At 42.2% G+C, this 26,835-nt stretch overlaps 1 protein-coding gene across 7 annotated transcripts in view; it reads left to right on the top strand.

Annotated features, from left to right (window-relative positions):
• ARHGEF28 (Rho guanine nucleotide exchange factor 28) overlaps positions 1-26,835 on the top strand; it is a 272,157-nt gene that overhangs the window by 208,785 nt on the left and 36,537 nt on the right. For all 7 annotated transcript variants that reach the window (XM_077287657.1, XM_077287675.1, XM_077287684.1 and 4 more), the window contains 7 exons: positions 2,636-2,691; positions 15,884-15,935; positions 18,383-18,518; positions 18,648-18,769; positions 20,901-21,041; positions 24,071-24,318; positions 26,269-26,391. In XM_077287657.1, the coding sequence (XP_077143772.1) occupies positions 2,636-2,691; positions 15,884-15,935; positions 18,383-18,518; positions 18,648-18,769; positions 20,901-21,041; positions 24,071-24,318; positions 26,269-26,391 (878 nt within the window). The remainder of the gene's footprint in view (positions 1-2,635; positions 2,692-15,883; positions 15,936-18,382; positions 18,519-18,647; positions 18,770-20,900; positions 21,042-24,070; positions 24,319-26,268; positions 26,392-26,835) is intronic.

Genomic DNA, 26,835 nt, shown 5'->3' with positions numbered 1-26,835 from the left:
CTATCCAGATTCCCCATAAAATTGCTCCTGCATTCCCTGCTTCTGCTTTTATACAGACTGCTATAGTTATTCATGATTGACTGCACTTTATGATGTGATGTGATGTGATACCAATAAGATATTATGAGGATGCATGCCCTGCTATCCCCACGGTCACATGAGCTTCCTCTGACTGATGCAGTCCCCTGCGTTCAATAAAATGATAGTGGCCATTTTTGGAGATCAAGGCACAGCGAATTGCAAGTTCTTCAATTTTGCCAAGTTCAGCAAATTTCCAAGAATTCAGTCTGAATTAGGATTGCATTGGATCGATTTGCTCCTCTGTTGTGTAATCTTTTGTAATGTATCTATTTTTTTTAACTGATATTAAGAAATGTGGAGTGTTAAGTAATTAGATACCTGCTCCTAAACTATTCCTCAAAGGTAAACTCTTAATGACTGGTACAATCACACATGGTGACAAGGGCCAAGGACAGCTGTGTGTAGAAAGAGTAAACCTCAGAAAGGGCCCGCACACCTTTTAGTATTAATGCACAAGTTGATAAATACTAAATACAGTCATGGCCAAAAGTATTGACACCCCTGCAATTCTGTCAGATAATACTCAGTTTCTTCCTGAAAATGATTGCAAACACAAATTCTTTGGTATTATTATCTTCATTTAATTTGTCTTAAATGAAAAAACACAAAAGAGAATGAAGCAAAAAGCAAAACATTGATCATTTCACACAAAACTCCAAAAATGGGCCAGACAAAAGTATTGGCACCCTCAGCCTAATACTTGGTTGCACAACCTTTAGCCAAAATAACTGCGACCGACCGCTTCCGGTAACCATCAATGAGTTTCTTACAATGCTCTGCTGGAATTTTAGACCATTCTTCTTGGCAAACTGCTCCAGGTCCCTGATATTTGAAGGGTGCCTTCTCCAAACTGCCAGTTTTAGATCTCTCCACAGGTGTTCTATGGGATTCAGGTCTGGACTCATTGCTGGCCACCTTAGAAGTCTCCAGTGCTTTCTCTCAAACCATTTTCTAGTGCTTTTTGAAGTGTGTTTTGGGTCATTGTCCTGCTGGAAGACCCATTACCTCTGAGGGAGACCCAGCTTTCTCACACTGGGCCCTATATTATGCTGCAAAATTTGTTGATAGTCAACCAGTCCAGTGCCAGAGGCAGCAAAGCAACCCCAAAACATCAGGGAACCTCCGCCATGTTTGACTGTAGGGACCGTGTTCTTTTCTTTGAATGCCTCTTTTTTTCTCCTGTAAACTCTATGTTGATGCCTTTGCCCAAAAAGCTCTACTTTTGTCTCATCTGACCAGAGAACATTCTTCCAAAACGTTTTAGGCTTTTTCAGGTAAGTTTTGGCAAACTCCAGCCTGGTTTTTTTATGTCTCGGGGTAAGAAGTGGGGTCTTCCTGGGTTTCCTACCATACAGTCCCTTTTCATTCAGACACCGATGGATAGTACGGGTTGACACTGTTGTACCCTCGGACTGCAGGGCAGCTTGAACTTGTTTGGATGTTAGTCGAGGTTCTTTATCCAACATCCGCACAATCTTGCCTTGAAATCTCTTGTCAATTTTTCTTTTCCGTCCACATCTAGGGAGGTTAGCCACAGTGCCATGGGCTTTAAACTTCTTGATGACACTGCGCACGGTAGACACAGGAACATTCAGGTATTTGCAGATGGACTTGTAGCCTTGAGATTGCTCATGCTTCCTCACAATTTGGTTTCTCAAGTCCTCAGACAGTTCTTTGGTCTTCTTTCTTTTCTCCATGCTCAATGTGGTACACACAAGGACACAGGACAGAGGTTGAGTCAACTTTAATCCATGTCAACTGGCTGCAAGTGTGATTTAGTTATTGCCAACACCTGTCAGGTGCCACAGGTAAGTTACAGGTGCAGTTAATTACACAAATTAGAGAAGCATCACATGATTTTTCGAACGGTGCCAGTACTTTTGTCCACCCCCTTTTTTATGTTTCGTGTGGAATTATATCCAATTTGGCTTTAGGACAATTCTTTTTGTGTTTTATTTCATTTAAGACAAATTAAATGAAGATAATAATACCAGAGAATTTGTTTGCAATCATTTTCAGGAAGAAACTGAGTATTATGTGACAGAATTGCAGGGGTGTGAATACTTTTGGCCATGACTGTATGGCCAATATACAAACCTATACATTCATGATGCATCAGCACACTGCGACTAGTGAATACATGAGCTCCAATATTGCTGTAAATGTTAAAAACAGAAGTTACTTGGCCTTTTTGATCAGAGAGTGGAAAAACCAACCAACCATATCAAGCTGTACCTTTTAATATGCATGGGACGTAGCCATTAAATGTCTTACCTCTCTGTGCCAAACCAGCCTCATGTGAATGGGGAGTGAAAAAGAAACGTGCACTTAAAACCTTGTCTGGGACAGATGGGTGGATGAGGGTGCTGAGCCCTGGAGGGGGCTGACGCATCGTGTATGTGTATCCACAGCCTGGCAGCAATAGATTCATGGCTAGCATGTTGCCTAATAGCGGGCTTGTAAATTTTGATTCCCTCTTCGCCCCACTACTGTATTTTCTCAGCAGTTTTTATATGAACATATATCAACTTTTATTTTTTTTTTTACATTTCAGATTGTAATGTGAATATACATAAAGCCTGCAAAGATGGTGCTCCTGTGTGTTCAAAGGTGAGTGCTAAAATGAATATAGTACAGGGTGTGACACCTACCAAATAGGAGGCAATAGTCGATTATGTCTGACATATCTCTAGTCATCCTGAAAGTACAGGATGTATATGGGTGAAATCGTTCTGGTGTGGGCTGCTGTTCTCGCTCTCTTGGTCCTTATCTCATATTCTCATGTTTTTGTTGCCCACTTTGCCTCTTTAGTATACTACATTGCTTTTGTTGCTGGATGGTATACCATTGGATTTATTAGGAGAGCAGGGTCGGCGGCCGTAAGGTGGCTATTCACCTTGTGCAGCTGTTCTTCTGACCTGAGCTGAGCCTGTATGCGATATAATGGGGACGGGGAATACATCTGTATAAGCCCAATTTCTAATAATCCATATGAAGGCCTCTGACAGCCGCACTGTGGCTACATGCTAGGTGCAAAGCTGGGTGACACCTTAACGTAAAAGTGCAATTAATCTAAGAGCTTGTTCAGAGGAGCATATAGGTCAGTGTGCTGTCCATGTGTGCCGCAGACTGCATACATGGAGCACATGAACACAATGCCAGTGCATATTGATAATTATCCACACTGATCAATGGTCTGCGTGGGAAACGTCACAGCATGCGCTTTGCAGGTCTGTTTTACGGACCAGAATAATGCATTCAGTGTAACGGCTGCTTCAGCACCCACCTGCAGTGCGGATGAGAACACATGGAGAGCACAAGGAGACAGTCAGGCCCTCAAATTTGCAAATGTGGCGGGCTCGTTTTTCAATATGGCCATCTGCACTCGGCCTTAGGTTGGTTTCACATGTCCATCATTCACAGTGCACGTTCAGAACATAATGTTCGGGCTGGTCATTAATCTCCTAACCCAAAGTGAAGAGGCTCATGGTGCCTGAGCTTGTGTCAGGAGACGTGCTGGTGCAGACATCACATATTTGTTCCATAAATTTGGACAGGAGAATTTCTCCTAAGACTTATAAGTGGTGCTTAGTTCTCTGATCAGTTTCCTTCTTGTTGGATTCAACAATATTTTACAAAAATGCAGGAATTTCAGAATTTCTTTACACTTCTGTGTGCATTTATATGGTGCCTGAAGGAAAGCATATAACCCTGCAATTTACGGTAGGGTATAAAACTTGCAATCGAAGGGGCCAAAATAAAATATTTTTGTGAGTTTATGCCAATATCACTTTGTGCTAGAAACATGGAAATTAGATTGAGGGAATATACACTCACCGGCCACTTTATTAGGTACACCATGCTAGTAACGGGTTGGACCCCCTTTTGCCTTCAGAACTGCCTCAATTCTTCGTGGCATAGATTCAACAAGGTGCTGGAAGCATTCCTCAGAGATTTTGGTCCATATTGACATGATGGCATCACACAGTTGCCGCAGATTTGTCGGCTGCACATCCCAAAGATGCTCCATACAAGGCAGGATGGATCCATGCTTTCATGTTGTTTACGCCAAATTCTGACCCTACCATCCGAATGTCGCAGCAGAAATCGAGACTCATCAGACCAAGCAACGTTTTTCCAATCTTCTACTGTCCAATTTCGATGAGCTTGTGCAAATTGTAGCCTCAGTTTCCTGTTCTTAGCTGAAAGGAGTGGTACCCGGTGTGGTCTTCTGCTGCTGTAGCCCATCTGCCTCAAAGTTCGACGCACTGTGCGTTCAGAGATGCTCTTAGGCCTACCTTGGTTGTAACGGGTGGCGATTTGAGTCACTGTTGCCTTTCTATCAGCTCGAACCAGTCTGCCCATTCTCATCTGACCTCTGGCATCAACAAGGCATTTCCGCCCACAGAACTGCCACTCACTGGATTTTTTTTCTTTTTCGGACCATTCTCTGTAAACCCTAGAGATGGTTGTGCGTGAAAATCCCAGTAGATCAGCAGTTTCTGAAATACTCAGACCAGCCCTTCTGGCACCAACAACCATGCCACGTTCAAAGGCACTCAAATCACCTTTCTTCCCCATACTGATGCTTGGTTTGAACTGCAGGAGATTGTCTTGACCATGTCTACATGCCTAAATGCACTGAGTTGCCGCCATGTGATTGGCTGATTAGAAATTAAGTGTTAACAAGAAGTTGGACAGGTGTACCTAATAAAGTGGCCAGTGAGTGTATGTGTTCGTATATATAATACATATGTGTGTGTATATAATATGTGTGTGTGTGTGTGTGTGTGTGTGTGTGTGTGTGTGTGTGTGTATATATATATATATATATATATATATATATATATGTGTATATACAGTACAGACCAAAAGTTTGGACACACCTTCTCATTTAATGATTTTTCTTTATTTTCATAACTATGAAAATTGTAAATTCACACTGAAGGCATCAAAACTATGAATTAACACATGTGGAATTATATACTTAACAAAAAAGTGTGAAACAACTGAAAATATGTCTTATATTCTAGGTTCTTCAATGTAGTCACCTTTTGCTTTGATGACTGCTTTCACACTCTTTGCCTTCAATTTTGAATAAATCCCCAACAGTGTCACCAGCAAAGCACCCCCACACCATGACACCTCCTCCTCTATGCTTCACGGTGGGAACCAGGCATGTAGAGTCCATCCTGTTGTGAATTTGGATTCTGGGCTCCCCCGGTGGCCGCTTGTGGAATTGGACTTGTCATCCTCTTTCCTGTTTCACCTGGTTCCATCAGTAGTGGGTGTCGCTATTTAAGCTCATTTCTCTGGTGGTTTCTTGCCGGTCATCAATGTTATCTGATGCCTCTCAGTGCTTGTTCCTGCTTCTAGACTACTACTAGATAAGTTGGACTTTTGTCCATGTTTTGTTTTGCCTATTTGTTCCAGTTCACAGCTGAGGTTTTGTTACTGTGTCTGGAATGCTCTCGTTGATCAGGGATTGCTACTCTGGCGTTATGAGTTAATGCCAGAGTTTAAGGTAATCTCTGGATGGTGTTTTGTTAGTGTTTTTCTGCTGACCATGAAAGTATACTATCTGTCTTCTGCTATCTAGTAAGCGGACCTCAAATTTGCTAAGACTATTTTCCTGCTGCGTTTGTTGTTTCATCTGAACTCACCGTCATTATATGTGGGGGGCTACTGTCTTCTTTGGAATATTTCTCTAGAGGTGAGCCAGGTCTTATATTTCCCTCTGCTAGCTATTTAGGTCTTAGGCCAGAGCTGGGCATCTAGCGATAAATAGGAAATGCTACCTGGCTATTTCTAGTTGCGCGGCAGGCTTAGTTCATGGTCAGTATAGTTCCATCTTCCGAGAGCTTGTCCCTCTATAGGCTTGCTATGATCTCTGCCTGCAGAGATCATGACAGTTTGACCGGCCAATAAAGTGTTAAAGACCCAGGTTGAGAAAGGAGAGTTATAAGAAGTCTGCTGGAATTTTTTTTTTTTTTTTTTTTTTTTTTCCTCCAGTCTGCCTTGCTGCAGTCTTTTTTTTTCTCTCTCCTCCTAATCTCTGTATGGCTCTGTGTGCACCTGACAATAATGGATCTCCAGAGTGTAACTGCGGGTTTGAATAATCTCATCACGAAAGTACAAAATTTACAAGATTTTGTGGTACATGCTCCGGTATCTGAGCCGAGAATTCCTTTGCCGGAGTTCTTCACAGGGAATAGAGCTAGCTTCCAGAATTTCCGAAATAATTGTAAGCTTTATTTGTCCCTGAAGTCTCGTTCAGCTGCAGACCCTGCTCAGCAGGTTAGGATTGTGATTTCCTTGCTCAGGGGTGACCCTCAAGATTGGGCCTTCTCATTGCCAGCAGGGGATCCTGCGTTACGCGATGTGGATGCGTTTTTTCTGGCCTTGGGCTTGCTTTATGAGGAACCTCATTTGGAACTTCAGGCAGAAAAAACTTTGATGGCACTATCTCAGGGGCAAGACGAAGCTGAAGTTTTCTGCCAAAAATTCCGTAAATGGTCTGTGCTTACTCAGTGGAATGAGTGCGCCTTGGCGGCAACTTTCAGAGAAGGTCTCTCTGATGCCGTTAAGGATGTTATGGTGGGGTTCCCTGTGCCTGCAGGTCTGAATGAGTCCATGACAATGGCTATTCAGATTGATAGGCGTCTGCGGGAGCGCAAACCGGTGCACCATCTGGCGGTGTCTATGGAAAAGACGCCAGAAAGTATGCAGTGTGATAGAATTCTGTCCAGGAGCGAGCGACAGAATTTTAGACGGAAGAATGGATTGTGTTTCTATTGTGGGGATTCTACTCATGTTATATCAGCATGCTCTAGGCGTACAAAGAAGCTTGATAAGTCTGTTTCCATTGGCACCATTCAGTCTAAGTTTATTTTGTCCGTAACCCTGATTTGCTCTTTGTCATCCATTGCCACGGACGCCTATGTTGACTCTGGCGCCGCTCTGAGTCTTATGGATTGGTCCTTTGCCAATCGTTGTGGTTTTGATTTAGAGCCTTTGGAGACTCTTATTCCTCTGAAGGGGATTGACTCCACCCCATTGGCTAATAATAAACCACAATACTGGACACAAGTAACCATGCGTATCAATCCGGATCACCAGGAGATTATTCGTTTCCTGGTGCTGTATAATTTACATGACGATTTGGTACTGGGATTGCCATGGTTGCAGTCTCACAACCCAGTCTTGGACTGGAGAGCAATGTCTGTGTTGAGCTGGGGATGTAAGGGTATTCATGGGGACTTACCTTTGGTTTCTATTTCGTCGTCCATTCCCTCTGAAGTCCCTGAGTTCCTCTCTGATTATCAAGACGTCTTTGACGAACCCAAGCTTGGGTCGTTACCTCCGCACCGTGAGTGCGATTGTGCCATAGATTTGATACCGGGTTGTAAATATCCCAAGGGTCGTTTGTTTAATCTGTCTGTGCCGGAACATGCTGCTATGCGGGAATATATAAAGGAGTCTTTGGAAAAGGGACATATTCGTCCATCTTCTTCTCCTTTGGGAGCTGGGTTTTTCTTTGTCTCAAAAAAAGACGGCTCTTTGAGACCATGTATTGATTATCGGCTTCTGAATAAGATCACTGTTAAGTATCAATACCCATTGCCATTGCTTACTGATTTGTTTGCTCGTATAGAGGGTGCTAAGTGGTTCTCTAAAATTGATCTTCGTGGGGCGTATAATTTGGTGCGGATCAGGCAGGGGGATGAGTGGAAGACCGCATTTAATACGCCCGAGGGCCACTTTGAGTATTTGGTCATGCCTTTTGGTCTTTCTAATGCCCCTTCAGTTTTCCAGTCTTTTATGCATGATATTTTCCGCGATTTTCTGGATAAATTTATGATAATATATCTGGATGATATTCTGATTTTTTCTGATGACTGGGACTCTCATGTCCAGCAGGTCAGGAGAGTTTTTCAGGTTCTGCGGTCTAATTCTTTATGTGTGAAGGGGTCTAAGTGCGTTTTTGGGGTCCAGAAAATTTCCTTTTTGGGGTATATTTTTTCTCCCTCTTCCATTGAGATGGATCCCGTCAAGGTGCAAGCTATTTGTGACTGGACTCAGCCCTCCTCTCTTAAGGGTCTTCAGAGATTTTTGGGCTTTGCCAACTTTTACCGCCGATTTATTGCTGGTTTTTCGGATGTCGTTAAACCACTGACTGATTTGACCAGACAAGGCGCTGATGTTGCTAATTGGTCCTCTCATGCTGTAGAGGCCTTTCAGGAGCTTAAGCGCCGTTTTGCCTCTGCCCCTGTGTTGCGTCAGCCTGATGTGAATCTGCCTTTTCAGGTTGAGGTTGACGCTTCGGAGATCGGAGCTGGGGCAGTGTTGTCGCAGAAAGGTTCCGACTGCTCCGTCATTAAGCCTTGTGCCTTCTTTTCTCGCAAATTTTCGCCCGCAGAGCGGAATTATGATGTTGGGAATCGGGAGCTTTTGGCCATGAAGTGGGCGTTTGAGGAGTGGCGCCATTGGCTCGAGGGGGCTAGGCATCAGGTGGTGGTATTGACTGACCACAAAAATTTGATTTATCTTGAGACTGCCAGACGCCTGAATCCTAGACAGGCGCGCTGGTCTTTATTTTTTTCTCGCTTTAATTTTGTGGTGTCATACCTACCGGGTTCTAAGAATGTTAAGGCAGATGCCCTTTCTAGGAGTTTTGACCCGGACTCTCCTGGTAATTCTGAACCCACAGGTATCCTTAGGGAGGGAGTAATTTTGTCGGCCGTTTCTCCTGATCTGCGGCGGTCCTTGCAAGAGTTTCAGGCGGATAGACCGGATCGTTGTCCGCCTGATAGACTGTTTGTTCCGGATGATTGGACCAGCAGAGTCATCTCTGAGGTACATTCTTCTGCATTGGCAGGTCATCCCGGAATTTTTGGTACCAGGGATTTGGTGGCAAGATCCTTCTGGTGGCCTTCCCTGTCACGAGATGTGCGAGTCTTTGTGCAGTCATGTGACGTTTGTGCTCGGGCCAAGTCTTGTAGTTCTCGGGCTAGCGGACTGCTGTTGCCCTTGCCTATTCCTAAGAGGCCTTGGACACACATCTCGATGGATTTTGTTTCGGATCTGCCTGTTTCCCAGAAGATGTCTGTCATCTGGGTGGTCTGTGACCGTTTCTCTAAAATGGTCCATTTGGTTCCTCTGCCCAAGTTGCCTTCTTCTTCTGAGTTGGTTCCTCTGTTTTTTCAGAATGTTGTCCGATTGCACGGTATTCCTGAGAATATTGTTTCTGACAGAGGTACCCAATTTGTGTCTAGATTTTGGCGGGCATTCTGTGCTAGGATGGGCATAGATTTGTCTTTTTCATCTGCTTTTCACCCTCAGACTAATGGCCAGACCGAGCGGACTAATCAGACCCTGGAGACATATCTGAGGTGTTTTGTCTCTGCTGACCAGGATGATTGGGTTGCTTTTTTGCCATTGGCAGAGTTCGCCCTCAATAATCGGGCCAGCTCTTCCACCTTGGTGTCCCCGTTTTTCTGTAATTCGGGGTTTCACCCTCGATTTTCCTCCGGTCAGGTGGAATCCTCGGATTGTCCTGGAGTGGATGCGGTGGTGGAGAGATTGCATCACATCTGGGGGCAGGTTATGGACAATTTGAAGTTGTCCCAGGAGAAGACTCAGCGTTTTGCCAACCGTCATCGTCGTGTTGGTTCTCGGCTTTGTGTTGGAGATTTGGTGTGGTTGTCTTCTCGTTTTGTCCCTATGAGGGTCTCTTCTCCTAAGTTTAAACCTCGGTTCATCGGCCCTTATAGAATATTGGAGATTCTTAATCCTGTTTCTTTCCGTTTGGACCTCCCTGCGTCCTTTTCCATTCATAACGTTTTTCATCGGTCGTTATTGCGCAGGTATGAGGTACCTGTGGTACCTTCAGTTGAGCCTCCTGCTCCGGTGTTGGTTGAGGGTGAGTTGGAGTACGTTGTGGAGAAAATTTTGGACTCTCGTGTTTCCAGACGGAGACTCCAGTATCTGGTCAACTGGAAGGGTTACGGCCAGGAGGATAATTCTTGGGTCAATGCATCTGATGTTCATGCTTCTGATCTTGTTCGTGCCTTCCATAGGGCTCATCCTGGTCGCCCTGGTGGATCTGGTGAGGGTTCGGTGCCCCCTCCTTGAGGGGGGGGTACTGTTGTGAATTTGGATTCTGGGCTCCCCCGGTGGCCGCTTGTGGAATTGGACTTGTCATCCTCTTTCCTGTTTCACCTGGTTCCATCAGTAGTGGGTGTCGCTATTTAAGCTCATTTCTCTGGTGGTTTCTTGCCGGTCATCAATGTTATCTGATGCCTCTCAGTGCTTGTTCCTGCTTCTAGACTACTACTAGATAAGTTGGACTTTTGTCCATGTTTTGTTTTGCCTATTTGTTCCAGTTCACAGCTGAGGTTTTGTTACTGTGTCTGGAATGCTCTCGTTGATCAGGGATTGCTACTCTGGCGTTATGAGTTAATGCCAGAGTTTAAGGTAATCTCTGGATGGTGTTTTGTTAGTGTTTTTCTGCTGACCATGAAAGTATACTATCTGTCTTCTGCTATCTAGTAAGCGGACCTCAAATTTGCTAAGACTATTTTCCTGCTGCGTTTGTTGTTTCATCTGAACTCACCGTCATTATATGTGGGGGGCTACTGTCTTCTTTGGAATATTTCTCTAGAGGTGAGCCAGGTCTTATATTTCCCTCTGCTAGCTATTTAGGTCTTAGGCCAGAGCTGGGCATCTAGCGATAAATAGGAAATGCTACCTGGCTATTTCTAGTTGCGCGGCAGGCTTAGTTCATGGTCAGTATAGTTCCATCTTCCGAGAGCTTGTCCCTCTATAGGCTTGCTATGATCTCTGCCTGCAGAGATCATGACACCATCCGCTCACCTTTTCTGCGTCACACAAAGATATGGTGGTTGGAACCAAAGATCTCAAATTTGGACTCATCAGACCAAAGCACAGATTACCACTGGTCTAATGTCCATTCCTTGTGTTCTTTAGCCCAAACAAGTCTCTTCTGCTTGTTGCCTGTCCTTAGCAGTGGTTTCCTAGCAGCTATTTTACCATGAAGGCCTGCTGCACAAAGTCTCCTCTTAACAGTTGTAGAGATGTGTCCGCTGCTAGAACTCTGTGTGGCATTGACCTGGTCTCTAATCTGAACTGCTGTTAACCTGCAATTTCTGAGGCTGGTGACTCTGATAAACTTATCCTCAGAAGCAGAGGTGACTCTTGGTCTTCCTTTCCTGGGGCGGTCCTCATGTGAGCCAGTTTCTTTGTAGCGCTTGATAGTTTTTGCCACTGCACTTGGGGACACTTTCAAAGTTTTCCCAATTTTTCGGACTGACTGACCTTCATTTCCATGTCCATGTGTGCCGCAGACTGCATACATGGAGCACATGAACACAATGCCAGTGCATATTGATAATTATCCACACTGATCAATGGTCTGCGTGGGAAACGTCACAGCATGCGCTTTGCAGGTCTGTTTTACGGACCAGAATAATGCATTCAGTGTAACGGCTGCTTCAGCACTCACCTGCAGTGCGGATGAGAACACATGGAGAGCACAAGGAGACAGTCAGGCCCTCAAATTTGCAAATGTGGCGGGCTCGTTTTTCAATATGGCCATCTGCACTCGGCCTTAGGTTGGTTTCACATGTCCATCATTCACAGTGCACGTTCAGAACATAATGTTCGGGCTGGTCATTAATCTCCTAAACCAAAGTGAAGAGGCTCATGGTGCCTGAGCTTGTGTCAGGAGACGTGCTGGTGCAGACATCACATATTTGTTCCATAAATTTGGACAGGAGAATTTCTCCTAAGACTTATAAGTGGTGCTTAGTTCTCTGATCAGTTTCCTTCTTGTTGGATTCGACAATATTTTACAAAAATGCAGGAATTTCAGAATTTCTTTACACTTCTGTGTGCATTTTATATGGTGCCTGAAGGAAAGCATATAACCCTGCAATTTACGGTAGGGTATAAAACTTGCAATCGAAGGGGCCAAAATAAAATATTTTTGTGAGTTTATGCCAATATCACTTTGTGTTAGAAACATGGAAATTAGATTGAGGGAATATATGTGTTCGTATATATAATACATATGTGTGTGTATATAATATGTGTGTGTGTATGTGTGTGTGTGTGTGTGTGTGTATATATATATATATATATATATATATATATATATATATATATACACATATATATGTGTGTATATACAGTACAGACCAAAAGTTTGGACACACCTTCTCATTTAATGATTTTTCTTTATTTTCATAACTATGAAAATTGTAAATTCACACTGAAGGCATCAAAACTATGAATTAACACATGTGGAATTATATACTTAACAAAAAAGTGTGAAACAACTGAAAATGTCTTATATTCTAGGTTCTTCAATGTAGTCACCTTTTGCTTTGATGACTGCTTTGCACACTCTTTGCCTTCAATTTTGAATAAATCCCCAACAGTGTCACAAGCAAAGCACCCCCACACCATCACACCTCCTCCTCTATGCTTCACGGTGGGAACCAGGCATGTAGAGTCCATCCGTTCACCTTTTCTGCGTCACACAAAGATATGGTGGTTGGAACCAAAGATCTCAAATTTGGACTCATCAGACCAAAGCACAGATTACCACTGGTCTAATGTCCATTCCTTGTGTTCTTTAGCCCAAACAAGTCTCTTCTGCTTGTTGCCTGTCCTTAGCAGTGGTTTCCTAGCAGCTATTTTACCATGAAGGCCTGCTGCACAAAGTCTCCTCTTAACAGTTGTAGAGATGTGTCCGCTGCTAGAACTCTGTGTGGCATTGACCTGGTCTCTAATCTGAACTGCTGTTAACCTGCAATTTCTGAGGCTGGTGACTCTGATAAACTTATCCTCAGAAGCAGAGGTGACTCTTGGTCTTCCTTTCCTGGGGCGGTCCTCATGTGAGCCAGTTTCTTTGTAGCGCTTGATAGTTTTTGCCACTGCACTTGGGGACACTTTCAAAGTTTTCCCAATTTTTCGGACTGACTGACCTTCATTTCCATGTCCATGTGTGCCGCAGACTGCATACATGGAGCACATGAACACAATGCCAGTGCATATTGATAATTATCCACACTGATCAATGGTCTGCGTGGGAAACGTCACAGCATGCGCTTTGCAGGTCTGTTTTACGGACCAGAATAATGCATTCAGTGTAACGGCTGCTTCAGCACTCACCTGCAGTGCGGATGAGAACACATGGAGAGCACAAGGAGACAGTCAGGCCCTCAAATTTGCAAATGTGGCGGGCTCGTTTTTCAATATGGCCATCTGCACTCGGCCTTAGGTTGGTTTCACATGTCCATCATTCACAGTGCACGTTCAGAACATAATGTTCGGGCTGGTCATTAATCTCCTAAACCAAAGTGAAGAGGCTCATGGTGCCTGAGCTTGTGTCAGGAGACGTGCTGGTGCAGACATCACATATTTGTTCCATAAATTTGGACAGGAGAATTTCTCCTAAGACTTATAAGTGGTGCTTAGTTCTCTGATCAGTTTCCTTCTTGTTGGATTCGACAATATTTTACAAAAATGCAGGAATTTCAGAATTTCTTTACACTTCTGTGTGCATTTTATATGGTGCCTGAAGGAAAGCATATAACCCTGCAATTTACGGTAGGGTATAAAACTTGCAATCGAAGGGGCCAAAATAAAATATTTTTGTGAGTTTATGCCAATATCACTTTGTGTTAGAAACATGGAAATTAGATTGAGGGAATATATGTGTTCGTATATATAATACATATGTGTGTGTATATAATATGTGTGTGTGTATGTGTGTGTGTGTGTGTGTGTGTGTATATATATATATATATATATATATATATATATATATATATATATATACACATATATATGTGTGTATATACAGTACAGACCAAAAGTTTGGACACACCTTCTCATTTAATGATTTTTCTTTATTTTCATAACTATGAAAATTGTAAATTCACACTGAAGGCATCAAAACTATGAATTAACACATGTGGAATTATATACTTAACAAAAAAGTGTGAAACAACTGAAAATGTCTTATATTCTAGGTTCTTCAATGTAGTCACCTTTTGCTTTGATGACTGCTTTGCACACTCTTTGCCTTCAATTTTGAATAAATCCCCAACAGTGTCACAAGCAAAGCACCCCCACACCATCACACCTCCTCCTCTATGCTTCACGGTGGGAACCAGGCATGTAGAGTCCATCCGTTCACCTTTTCTGCGTCACACAAAGATATGGTGGTTGGAACCAAAGATCTCAAATTTGGACTCATCAGACCAAAGCACAGATTACCACTGGTCTAATGTCCATTCCTTGTGTTCTTTAGCCCAAACAAGTCTCTTCTGCTTGTTGCCTGTCCTTAGCAGTGGTTTCCTAGCAGCTATTTTACCATGAAGGCCTGCTGCACAAAGTCTCCTCTTAACAGTTGTAGAGATGTGTCCGCTGCTAGAACTCTGTGTGGCATTGACCTGGTCTCTAATCTGAACTGCTGTTAACCTGCAATTTCTGAGGCTGGTGACTCTGATAAACTTATCCTCAGAAGCAGAGGTGACTCTTGGTCTTCCTTTCCTGGGGCGGTCCTCATGTGAGCCAGTTTCTTTGTAGCGCTTGATAGTTTTTGCCACTGCACTTGGGGACACTTTCAAAGTTTTCCCAATTTTTCGGACTGACTGACCTTCATTTCTTAAAGTAATGATGGCCACTCGATTTTCTTTACTTATCTGCTTTTTTCTTGCCATAATACAAATTCTAACAGTCTATTCAGTAGGACTATCGGCTGTGTATCCACCAGACTTCTGCTCAACACAACTGATGGTCCCAAACCCATTTATACGGCAAGAAATCCCACTTATTAAACCTGACAGGGCACACCTGTGAAGTGAAAACCATTCCCGGTGACTACCTCTTGAAGCTCATCAAGAGAATGCCAAGAGTGTACAAAGCAGTCATCAAAACAAAAGGTGGCTACTTTGAAGAACCTAGAATATAAGACATATTTTCAGTTGTTTCACACTTTTTGCTAAGTATATAATTCCACATGTGTTAATTCATAGTTTTGATGCCTTCAGTGTGAATTTACAATTTTCATAGTCATGAAAATACAGAAAAATCTTTAAATGAGAAGGTGTGTCCAAACTTTTGGTCTGTACTGTGTGTGTATGTGTATATATATATATATATATGTGTGTGTATATATATATATATATATATATATATATATAATGCATGTAGATAGATATATATGTATATATGTACACATCTATAATACATATATGTGTGTGTGTGTGTATGTAATGTGTGTTTGTACATGTATATAATACATATATATATATATATATATATGTGTGTGTGGGTGTATATATAATAGGTTTGTGTGTGAATAAGAACCAGTATACGTGATGCCACAATATTGGTAAATCCCAGCCTACGGATGCCAGTCTGCCCCTATTGTGTGCAGTAGACCAGTTCATCATTAGACCTGTATCCGGCTCATGACATTAACCTGTGATTTGTGGCAGGGCTTCAGAACCTGAACCTGTCTGGGCATATAATGTGTTTCTGGTCTGATGCACCTTTTTATCTCTAGCTCACAATCTGATTCTGTCTGAGAACACCCAATTATGGTTGGCGACTAGAGAAAAACAGTTGTTGCTAATTGTGCTAAGTGTAGGATGGTTCAGAAACAGATTTTTACTGTTGCGACATGTGAAATCTTGGCCATATCGCATTAATTATTATTTATACAATTTTTTTTATTGATAAAATTTTTTGTGTTTTTTTTTCATAGAAGTTCCAGGACCGATATAATTCAAAGTATAAACAGCCAGCTGTCATTTCAAGTAAGTGAGTGTAAATGTGCTTTATTGGAATCTATGATCTCGGGCACACAGATTTTGATTGAGTTAAAAGGATTGTGCAAGGATAAATGGTCTACTTTTTCTCCAAGAACTGTGCCACACTAGTACACGGGCTCGGTTTGGTATTGCAGCTCCACTCAAGTCAGTAGGGCTAACAGGTGTACTTCATTTTTTTTTTTTTATGGATCATAATTATAATACCCAATTAATTGACCTGCGACACAGACTCAAAAATCTGCCACATGTCAATGAATTCATCAAGTCCAAATCCACCACCAGACCAGCACACAACATACGCTGACTTGGAGGGAGAAATCTGCAGAAAATCTGCTATCTGTGAAAATATTTTTATAGTATAAATGTTCAAGTTAATTTGACCTTCATACTGAGATATTTTCGCTAAATTTTTAAGTGAATGAAACTGCTTTATACATTGGGGAGGAACACAAAAAACTGATGCAAGGGAATAATGACATTCCAACCAGATTTCCTTTCTTATTTGTCAAGTTATTTTTTTTAAAGGTCATTTATTAGTCACTTTGGAAAATCTGCTTTTTCCCAAGTCTCGTTGTCCTACATGTCACTTTGCATATTTGTATAATTAATGTTGCAGTGCATTCTTCAATACTCTAGCATGCGGAGACAAGTTCCACAATAATGATATTCGTTCACAGCGTCTTTTCAGAATTTTTGTGTCCAAAAAAACGCTAAAAAAATGACAAAAATAATGAACACATGCACATCAGTGTAAAAAATAAACACCTACTTTGCACTTGTTTAGTCTTTTTTGAACTTCTTTCAACTACTTTATACTTTGAAAAATTGACCGGTCCATTCTTCTGGCGGCTTCTGTCTGGAAGTCACTAACTATTGGTACATAGATTTTAAAATAAGAACGTTGCTGCAAAAGATATTAGAAAAGACGGCAAAGAAGACAGTTCAGGAAAAACGTTGCCAGCCAGCATTTTCCTGAAACATCTTCTGCTTGAATACCCCAATTGGTTTTCCGGCGTCTAAAAGTCGCCATGTGTACATAGTTGAGAAATGAAACCGTGTTCTGATACTGGATGGCTTTCTGTCATCCGGCGCACAGATGACCTTCTTCAAATGATTACATGTGTTTGACAACACGGCTCTTTATCTTTGTCCTTCTCATTGTACAGCATGTTTCCTTTCATTCCAGCCATTCACAAATCTTTCTGATTAATACAAATTACGATCTCTGAACATAAGATATGGAAAGGTCTTAAAAATATGCATTGCAGGATATTTTTCTTTTGTAATCTTGAGAACAGAGTGATTAGCAGTTACCAGACTAGAAAAAATGTCTCCTCTTCTCCATAAACCTCATTACACGTGTCCATAGGTGGCAATTTCTACCTCAGACTATGAAGAACAGTGGATGTCAGACCCCCATGAATAGTGGATGTCAGTCCCCCATGAATAGTGGATGTCAGTCCCCCATGAATAGTGGATGTCAGACCCCCATGAATAGTGGATGTCAGACCCCCATGAATAGTGGATGTCAGACCCCCATGAATAGTGGATGTCAGTCCCCCATGAATAGTGGATGTCAGACCCCCATGAATAGTGGATGTTAGACCCCCATGAATAGTGGATGTCAGACCCCCATGATTAGTAAGCTATTGCCTATTCTGCGGATAGGTGATAACTTGATTTCACCAGAAAACCACTTTGATAATACTGGACAACCTGTTTTAGGCTAGGTTCACATTGCGTTAGGGCAATCCGTTTAGCGCTAGCGGATTGCGCTAACGCAATGTATTTGTAGGGGTCGCGTTAACGTCCCCGCTCTCGCAGATACCCGATCTGCGAGAGCGGGGAACGGACCTCGGGCGCGCCGCGGACGCTGCAAGCAGCGTCCGAGGCGCGCCACAAAAGAACGGCACATCGCTTGCGCGAGCCGAAAAAGGCACACGCTAGCGATGCGCTTCAGGCAGAAACAACATTGCTGTCAATGGGTGCGCTAACGGACCCGTTGCACGGCGTTAATTGCGACATTTTCGCCGTGCAACGCTGTCCGTTAGCGATCACCCACTAACGCAATGTGAACCTAGCCTTAAGAACATTTTCCATTTATTTGAAAGTCTAGAATTTCTTTACCACTACTGAATTAAAATTTTTTTCAAAATGCAGCACACCCGAAAAGCTGCATCAGTTTTAGACTTTTATTTGTTTGTGAGATTTTCTGAATTGACTAAATTTGTCAAATCACAAATAATCCAAGTGATACATGATCAGAGATATTAAGTAGATGCTGTACCGAATGGCTTGATGGTCCTTGTCTTTCACCTTGGTCTATCACTTTGCAGCGTGGACTTGTAATATATTTATATTTATACATATCCTTATTTTGTGGGGAAAAAAAAGTTACCGCATAGTAATAACATTTTACTGCTACTTTACAGATTCATCATTCAAGGACATCCCTCAAACTGTTCTCTCAACATCACCTCCCTCCACCTCCATATCCTTAGGAAAAAGAGACACTGGTCAGCCGTCTACTGCACCCTGCCGAGGTTTGCCTGTATTGGGTGTAGACAGGTATGGGAGCACATTGTTAGGAGAATGAACAAATTATAGTTTTGATTGGTTTTAGTAACTGGTTCCTTGTGTCCATTCACATAATGTTGGGATTGTTACATGTTCCTCATAATCTCTCTTTCCATGTAGAAGATCAGACCAGTCATTGGAATCTGATGGTGACACAAGCGTCTCTCGATCCAGATCACAGTCCGAAGAGCCACTGCAGTCAGTGGGAACCCCTCCATCAATGGATACTTTTCCCATAGAAGGTAGTTTTCAAATTTTTTTTCTTATCATTACTGTCCAGTAAAAAAGAAAAAACTAAGCCTAATATGATAAGCATCTTCAGGAGTCTAAATGGAACACACACTGTCCAAGGCATAGTTCATATCTCACTTAAAAGGGTTGTCCAGTCCAAATCGATAAGTGTGCAGTTATGCTCCATGCACTGTGTGTTGTGGGGGATTCGCCGGTTTCTGAGCCCAGATCGGGGGGTATGTATGCGGGCCAGGGCCCAGCCAGTCGGCGCGGTCTCCCTTCCATATGCTTGTATGGAGTCAGGCCACGCCTTTAGTCGGCCTCACCCAGTGGACAGCAGGGTCGCTAGTCGGGGCACTGCCTCTCTCAATACAAGTGTATGGAGCCAGGCAACTAAGTGGGCACTGGCCGGGAGTATGTATAACGCACGCATACCCTCCAGTCTCGGGTGAGAAGCTGGCGAATAAGTGCAGCGCACAGTGCGTGCACAGAGTGACTGCAGACTTATCAATTTGGACCGGAAAACCACTTTAACCACAAAACGAGGAGCTAACCCCTTTGAAAAGAAACAATAAAAAAAAAGCAAGGGGTTATCTTCCCTTGATGTTCCTCTAGTTCCAGTATTTCAAGTATTCAATTTTAGTCCCACACTAAAATCAATATTGTAACTTAAAACCATAATTCTGTAGAAAACTAGTAACTGGCCCTTAGACTACATAGGTACAGTACCAGTTACAGTAAATCTTTACATAAAAATGACAGCTGCCGGGAGCACAGGAACAGCAGAACACAGGACTGCTGGCAGCACAGGAACAGCTGAACACAGGACTGCTGGCAGCACAGGAACAGCTGAACACAGGACTGATAGGAGCACAGGAACAGCTGAACACAGGACTGCTGGCAGCACAGCAACAGCTGAACACGGGACTGCTGGCAGCACAGGAATAGCTGAACACGGGACTGCTGGCAGCACAGGAACAGCTGAACACGGGACTGCTGGCAGCACAGGAACAGCTGAACACGGGACTGCTGGCAGCACAGGAACAGCTGAACACGGGACTGCTGGCAGCACAGGAACAGCTGAACACGGGACTGCTGGCAGCACAGGAACAGCTGAACACAGGACTGATAGGAGCACAGGAACAGCTGAACACGGGACTGCTGGCAGCACAGGAACAGCTGAACACGGGACTGCTGGCAGCACAGGAACAGCTGAACACGGGACTGCTGACAGCACAGGAACAGCTGAACACGGGACGGCTGGTAGCACAGGAACAGCAGAACACGGGACGGCTGGCAGCACAGGAACAGCAAAACACGGGACTGCTGGCAGCACAGGAACAGCTGAACACGGGACTGCTGGCAGCACAGGAACAGCTGAACACGGGACTGCTGGCAGCACAGGAACAGCTGAACACGGGACTGCTGGCAGCACAGGAACAGCTGAACACGGGACTGCTAGGAGCACAGGAACAGCTGAACACAGGACTGCTGGCAGCACAGGAACAGCAAAACACGGGACTGCTGGCAGCACAGGAACAGTTGTACACGGGACTGCTGGCAGCACAGGAACAGCAAAACACGGGACTGATAGGAGCACAGGAACAGCAAAACACGGGACTGCTGGCAGCACAGGAACAGCAGAGCACAGGACTGATAGGAGCACAGATAGAGAGCAGCAATGGACCTGTAACATGGGTAGAAGACAGGACAACTGCACTGTAGAAACGCACTAGTAGACAGTCTGTTCTTGCATGCACTGTAGTATTAAACTTCCCCCTTATTGCAGCTAAAGTGATGCTCTGATTGGCTGTGACCACTCATAGTTTTTGTTTTTCTAAAAAGTCCACTCTGACTGCCTAGGCCTTCCAGGCACTTCCCAGCGACACAGATCTGCAGAGCCTGCAGCATAGTAAGTTACACTGGATTTCTAGTTATAAGGGCCCAAGAAAGCCCATTGTTAGCTGCAGGTATTGTAACCTGAAGGGCCACAGTATATTATTACAGGAACTGTTCTGTCCTGCTTGTAGGGCAGGTGTACCGCATACAACCATGTCATCAGAGCTGTGAAGAACAGTATTTATTCACAGATGAGCTACTTTCACTGTAATGTTGAGAACCCTTTCCCGACTTTGCTCCTAGATGTTGTGGACTCTGCCCTGTGGAGTGATTTCAGCCGTGATACTCTGGAATTTGAAGCCGAGTCGTGGAGCTCAGTCGTGGAGTCGTCTTTCTGTCATAAGCAAGAAAAAAATGTCATCAAAAGGCAAGATGTTATTTTTGGTAAGTCATTTTGCAACAATGAATTGGGGAAGGAAATAAGCAGAACATGTACAAATCATAAATCTTAGACTGTTTTTATAGTTCTACATTTTTTTCCATCTCGAAAAAATATTTTTTGTTTACATTGTTTTATATGATTTATATTTTGTAATACTAAATAACAAAAAGAGTTTACGCATCTCTTTAGTTAACTTATTAACTTCCATCCTACGCAGCCAATTATCATTTTTGCGCTTTTGCCCTCTTCCAGGAGCCGTAACTTTTTTATTTGTTCGCTGATATAGTCGTGTTTCGGAGGTCAAGTTGTAGTTTGGCCTTTTCTCCCTGTTTTTCATTAGATTATATGGTAAAATGAATGTTATCAATCAAACAGGGTGAAACAGTGAAAAATATGTAATTCCTCCATGGTATTTTGGGTTTAGTTTTTAGGGTGTTCATTATTTGGTAAAAATGACCTGGCGACGTGATTTCCCGAAAAAGCAGCTCCCCAGAATTGTGCCCAAGATTGATAGTTGCACTTAAATAGCCGTGATCAGAGCACGCTCCGGTCCGTGCTGTTAGATGTGGATGCCGGCTGTGCATGTAACATCACTTAAAGTGAATGGTGGATCCTTTATTATAAGCTATGTATAGAGGTGTTACCTTTCATTGCCACCCTGCCTGTGAACATAAGAAGCCTGCTGAAAACCCTTCTTGAAAGGTCAGGAATTATGAGTCTAAAAAAATCCCAATGGCCAATGCATAAATTGCAAAATTAATATAATCATAGTTTATTATTTTATTTCCTTAATAAAGATCATTTTGTTTAAAATAAAAAAAATGCCATTTTTTATTTTAAATACTTTTAATACAAAAGCCTGATCTCAACAATAGGTCATTTTCTGATGATACCGTCGCTTCAACCAGTTCTTCTACTAGGAGAGTTGAGGAAATCCATTTTTCCACCCTGTCTAGGGTTTATTCCTGTTTATGTTCTTCAAAGGGACATTTTCAGACTCAATCCAGTAATGTTTATAGTTCTTTGTTAAATGGTTTCTTTCCATTGGTGGAATATAAACAGAGGATTAGAGAGTTTCTGCGCTTTTACCTTCAAATAATTGTCTGGAGATGAAAACGGGAAATCCTGTGTCCTGGTAGAACACGGTTTCTGCAGGTCAGACACATTTCCATGCCCCTGCTAGGCCGGCCATGTTTCTGGCAGATCTGACGGTGGATTACAGGTGTTGGATAGCTTGCGTGCCATGCTCACATGTAAGATGAGAGAATTAATGTGTCTAAAGATGAAGAATTGTGATCTGCGCAGAGAAGTTGTCCTACAGAAGGTTTGGTCTCCTAGGACTATAATGTATTCCTACTGAAACGTTCTCTGGAGAAGGTCCAATAGCTGTGTATGGCTAGTGTGTAGTGTTTTTCTTTATTTTTTTCTAAAATCTCAAGAGAAAACAAGGTACGAAGACATGGATTTGACAACTTTACCTATCTTTACACTGAAAACTGCGTGCTGACGTTGCTCTTCTCCAGAAGAAACAATGTGGCCTCTAGTGCCATCTATGGACTGCAGCTATCCGATAAGTCATTGCTCAACCCTTTAATATGACTTTTAGCATGACTAAGAATCAGGGGTGTAACTATATAGGGGTTGCAGTCACACCCGTGCCCTGAAGCCTAGGAGGGCCCAAAAAGAACCTTTTGGAACACATGAAAACAGAAATAGTATTAAATACCTGGGGCCTAATTTTTCTCCCTATGGAGAGTGCCAAACCTGCGTTAGGAGACTTATAGGCCATGCAGTGCTCCTCTAGGAATTTAAATATGCAAATATCATCTTCAGGGATGAAGAGAACTTGAAGTCTAGCACCACCTTTTGGGGGATAGTAATCCTAAAAGTCATATTTGTATGTTACACCTGTAATAGTCAGGGGGCCCTGTTTGCACTGGAGACCACACGTTTCAAGTTACGCTACTTGTAGAAAAAAAAATAGCCAAGCAAGAGTATCCTCCAAAATAGGGACGTGCTGGATTGTGGGCTTTCATCAGTGCAGTACCAATTGGCTGGGTGGGGAGGCCTTTTATATGGGTCTAGTGAGGTAATCGTTCTGCTTGTCGAGGCCATAAGCTCTCTCAGGGGAGACTTGTAGGTCAGGCAGGCGATTCAGCGACTTCCAATGATGTCACATTGATAGGACAGCAGCTTCTTTTCTGCTCTGCTCTTTTGACAGGGGGTGACTATCAATGTCATGCTGGTTCACAGCTGGCTCCCCGCTGCTTAACTGTGGGGAGCTGGCTGTGAATCAACACGCTGACCGTTCCATGGCGGTGCCGGGTACAACAGGCTGGTAGTTGTTTCAGGAGCAGCTACCTGCTTATTAGGTTTTGGGCCCATAGTAGGAAAAAAAAATCCTGGACAACCTCTTTAAAGGGTTCTCCACAACACTTTTTATAATGTCTGCGTGATTAGTGCTGCTGCAGATGAAAAACCTATAAAAAAAAGTTTAAACTTCTATATCTGTGCAAGAAAAACAATTATTGGTTACATTTGGCTCTGCTGAAAATGTGAACATATAGTCACAAGTATCTGAAAAGCTTATAATAAAAATCCTAATCGTCTGTATGTCAGAGAAGGGGGAGGTAAAATAGATTACTGTATATTAGTGTAAGCAAATTAGCTGTAATTACATTGGATGAGATCCATAATTAACTCTCATTTCCTGGTCCTTATTTTTCCAATATTAATATAATCATGACTGTGAGGGATTAAAAGGAAGGAGACTAATTGATAGAATCATTGATACACATATCCATTCACTATTGGCAGAGCCTGGGTATAATTTGTTCCCATGTTGTGGGCCAACCAAAAAGTTGAACTTTGGTTCCTAGCTTGAAACAGTCCTCAGGTTACAGCTTTAATGTTGTAAAAGATTGCAAATGTTCGATATCGAATCTCATAGAAATGCTGGGGTCTCGCGGGTGATCGTTTATTTTAGGTGTAACGTGTTATCCTGTTGTTGTTTTTTTTCTCTTCCTTTCAGAGTTCATGCAGACGGAACTGCATCATATCCAGACCCTTCTCATTATGTCTGAAATATTCAGGAAGGGGATGAAGGAGGAGCTGCAGCTGGACCACAGTACTGTGGATAAGATTTTCCCCTGCCTCGATGAGCTGCTGGAAAGCCATAAGTCCTTCTTTTATAACCTGCGAGAGAGGAAGCAGGAGTCCAGGGAGGGAAATGATGGCAACTTTGTGATCCACAGGATAGGAGATATCCTTGTACAGCAGGTATAGGACATGAAGTCATTTTTCGGTAGCCTAATATGGCTAGAAGTATGTACTGCCATCCTAAAACACACTGATAAACGTCCAGTCTCCATCACCAGACAGTGCTTGTCTTATTGTCCCGTAGGTTTAGTCCTTATCACCCATTGTAAATCAGTGTTGTATTAGAGCTCTATTTTGGGTGGCCATAAAGTGTATAGATTTTTTAAAATCATTATTTATCTTCTTCAAATATGCTTTTATACATGGTCTTCATTGAACCTTTTCTACTATTTTGCTGCTGTGGAGTCTCTACAACTCCTTCATATAGCTGGTTAACCTGGTGCTTCACTTACAGAGCTCACAACCACACTGCCTCTGGCTCTGTCAGCTTTCTTTCTCTATCTCCATTCTTCCATTCGGACGTCCCATTTTTTATGTACATGTTTCCACCAAGATTTTCACAGGAAAAACACCATTATGGTCTGTGTCAGTTCACATGTTTTTTTTGTGGGCTATGTCTGCAAAAAAAAAAAAGAAAACTTGCTAATGCATGTAAACTCAAATGGGACTCCTTTATGGTAAAAAAAAAAAATACAAATAGTTTTTTTTGTACTGGGGCATAAAATCGATAAAATTTGAGCTTACGGACTTTTATACATACCAAGGAATCCCTTTTGTATTTACATGCCAGCATTTTTCACTACATATTCTTATTTCTCAGTAATTCAGTTACAGATACTTTACATAGATACTATGCTCCTCATATAAGACATACTGAAAGCTGTTCTTCATCAGAGAACAATCTTAAAACAGAGAACAATCTTAAAACAGATAGCCTAGGTTTGTGGACATTATGTGTTCTAAATTAAACGTTTGTATTTGGGGTTAAATAATTTTCTGTAGCTTCTCTGTTGTGTGTATATTGTCTGCTTCAGAATTAGTTAACTGAAAATGTGCCAGTGAGCTCATTGTCGGTTTTGATGTATTACTGGTGAGTTTGCAAATAATTTATTTCTCTTTTTTTGTAGCTCTTTTAAGCTGATTTATGACCACAGACCACATTCAAGCTAGATGTTCAGGGAAAATAAGAGCCTTAATAAGCCAAATGGTGTAACATTTTGAATAAAACTTTGCTACAAAAATGATTTTTATCCCCAAATACATACATTTAAGTAAAACAAAAATATATATAAATATATATATAAAATTATATCTATCTATCTATCTATCTGTCGAATATATATATATATATATATTTATTATATTAAAGAAAAAAGAACAGCACAACACTAGTACTTATCTTCAGGTGCAAGGCCCCAGGTAACCAGTCCAACGATTACACCAGATTCACAAGGATTCAAAAAAAGAGGCAGCACTCCATATTAAAGTGAAACATGTGGCAGGTTTAATCGACCCACATAGCCGGGTGACGTTTCAGCTCAATCTGAGCCTTTATCAAGCTTGAGTGCTGCCTCTTTTTTTGAATCTATATATATATATATATATATATATATATATATATATATATATATATATATATATATAATCTTCCCCAATGATTTATGAACCCCTTTAATAATGTTTGATAAACTCTACAGTACTCATTGGGATATGGATACTTGTGTTTTTGCTTTGTTTCATTAATGCAATTTTTCTGAGTGAAGATTTAGGTAAGTGCCCACGTGTGTGCCAAATACTCAGTCCATGAATGCATACTTCAGTTTGGACTGAAATTTCATAAATCTTTTATCAACTGGACTTTATGAAATCTTACATGAGACGTGGGACTGACAACAGTTCTGTCTATAAGTGCCACTCGGTGAAGTCCTTGGACAAGTTTAGGGTCTTGAATTCGATCAGTGAGAATGTAACAATGCGATTGTTTGAAGTGCACAGATCTCTCTTTAGGCAGAAGCGGTCTCCACTCCTATATAAGCCCCTTACTAGCTGGCTGCATTTCTTGTTATACAGTTTTCTGCAGAGAGCGCTGAGAAAATGAAGAGGATTTATGGAGAATTCTGCAGTCATCACATCGAGGCCGTGAATTTGTTCAAAGAACTTCAGCAAAACAAAAAGTTCCAGAATTTTTTAAAAGTGAGTAATTGTGTATTTCTATGTCTTTCTGTCTATTCTATCTATCACCTGTCTAATCTATCAATCTGTTATCATCTGTCGCTTCTCCTCTTCTCCTCTGTTCTAGTCCTGCTTCTGTAGCACGTGTCCTTTCAGAATAAAACTTGATTGCAGCGTTATCAAATCACATCAAACCCCTTATTAGAGTAAAGAATCTGCACTCCTGCCATGACGGTGGCGCTTGGGACAGCAGGGCGCTGACAGATTCCCTTTAAATAATGTTCGCTCATGTGTGTAAATAGAGAAAAGGCATTGACAGGTTCTGGGTACAGATGAGGGGATTCCAAGGACGAAAGAGTTCGAGTTGAATTTCCTGAAATTTGCATTTCATTGCAAGTTCAAACACTTTATGATTCTATTTGCAAGGAGAAAAAAAATGCCTGGCCACCATTTTAGTGAACCATG

This window comes from Ranitomeya variabilis, chromosome 1 (assembly GCF_051348905.1).
Source record: "Ranitomeya variabilis isolate aRanVar5 chromosome 1, aRanVar5.hap1, whole genome shotgun sequence".
Taxonomy (NCBI): Eukaryota; Metazoa; Chordata; class Amphibia; order Anura; family Dendrobatidae; genus Ranitomeya; species Ranitomeya variabilis.
The sequence above is the reverse complement of the archived record's forward strand: the minus strand, read 5'-3'. Positions and strand labels throughout refer to the sequence as shown.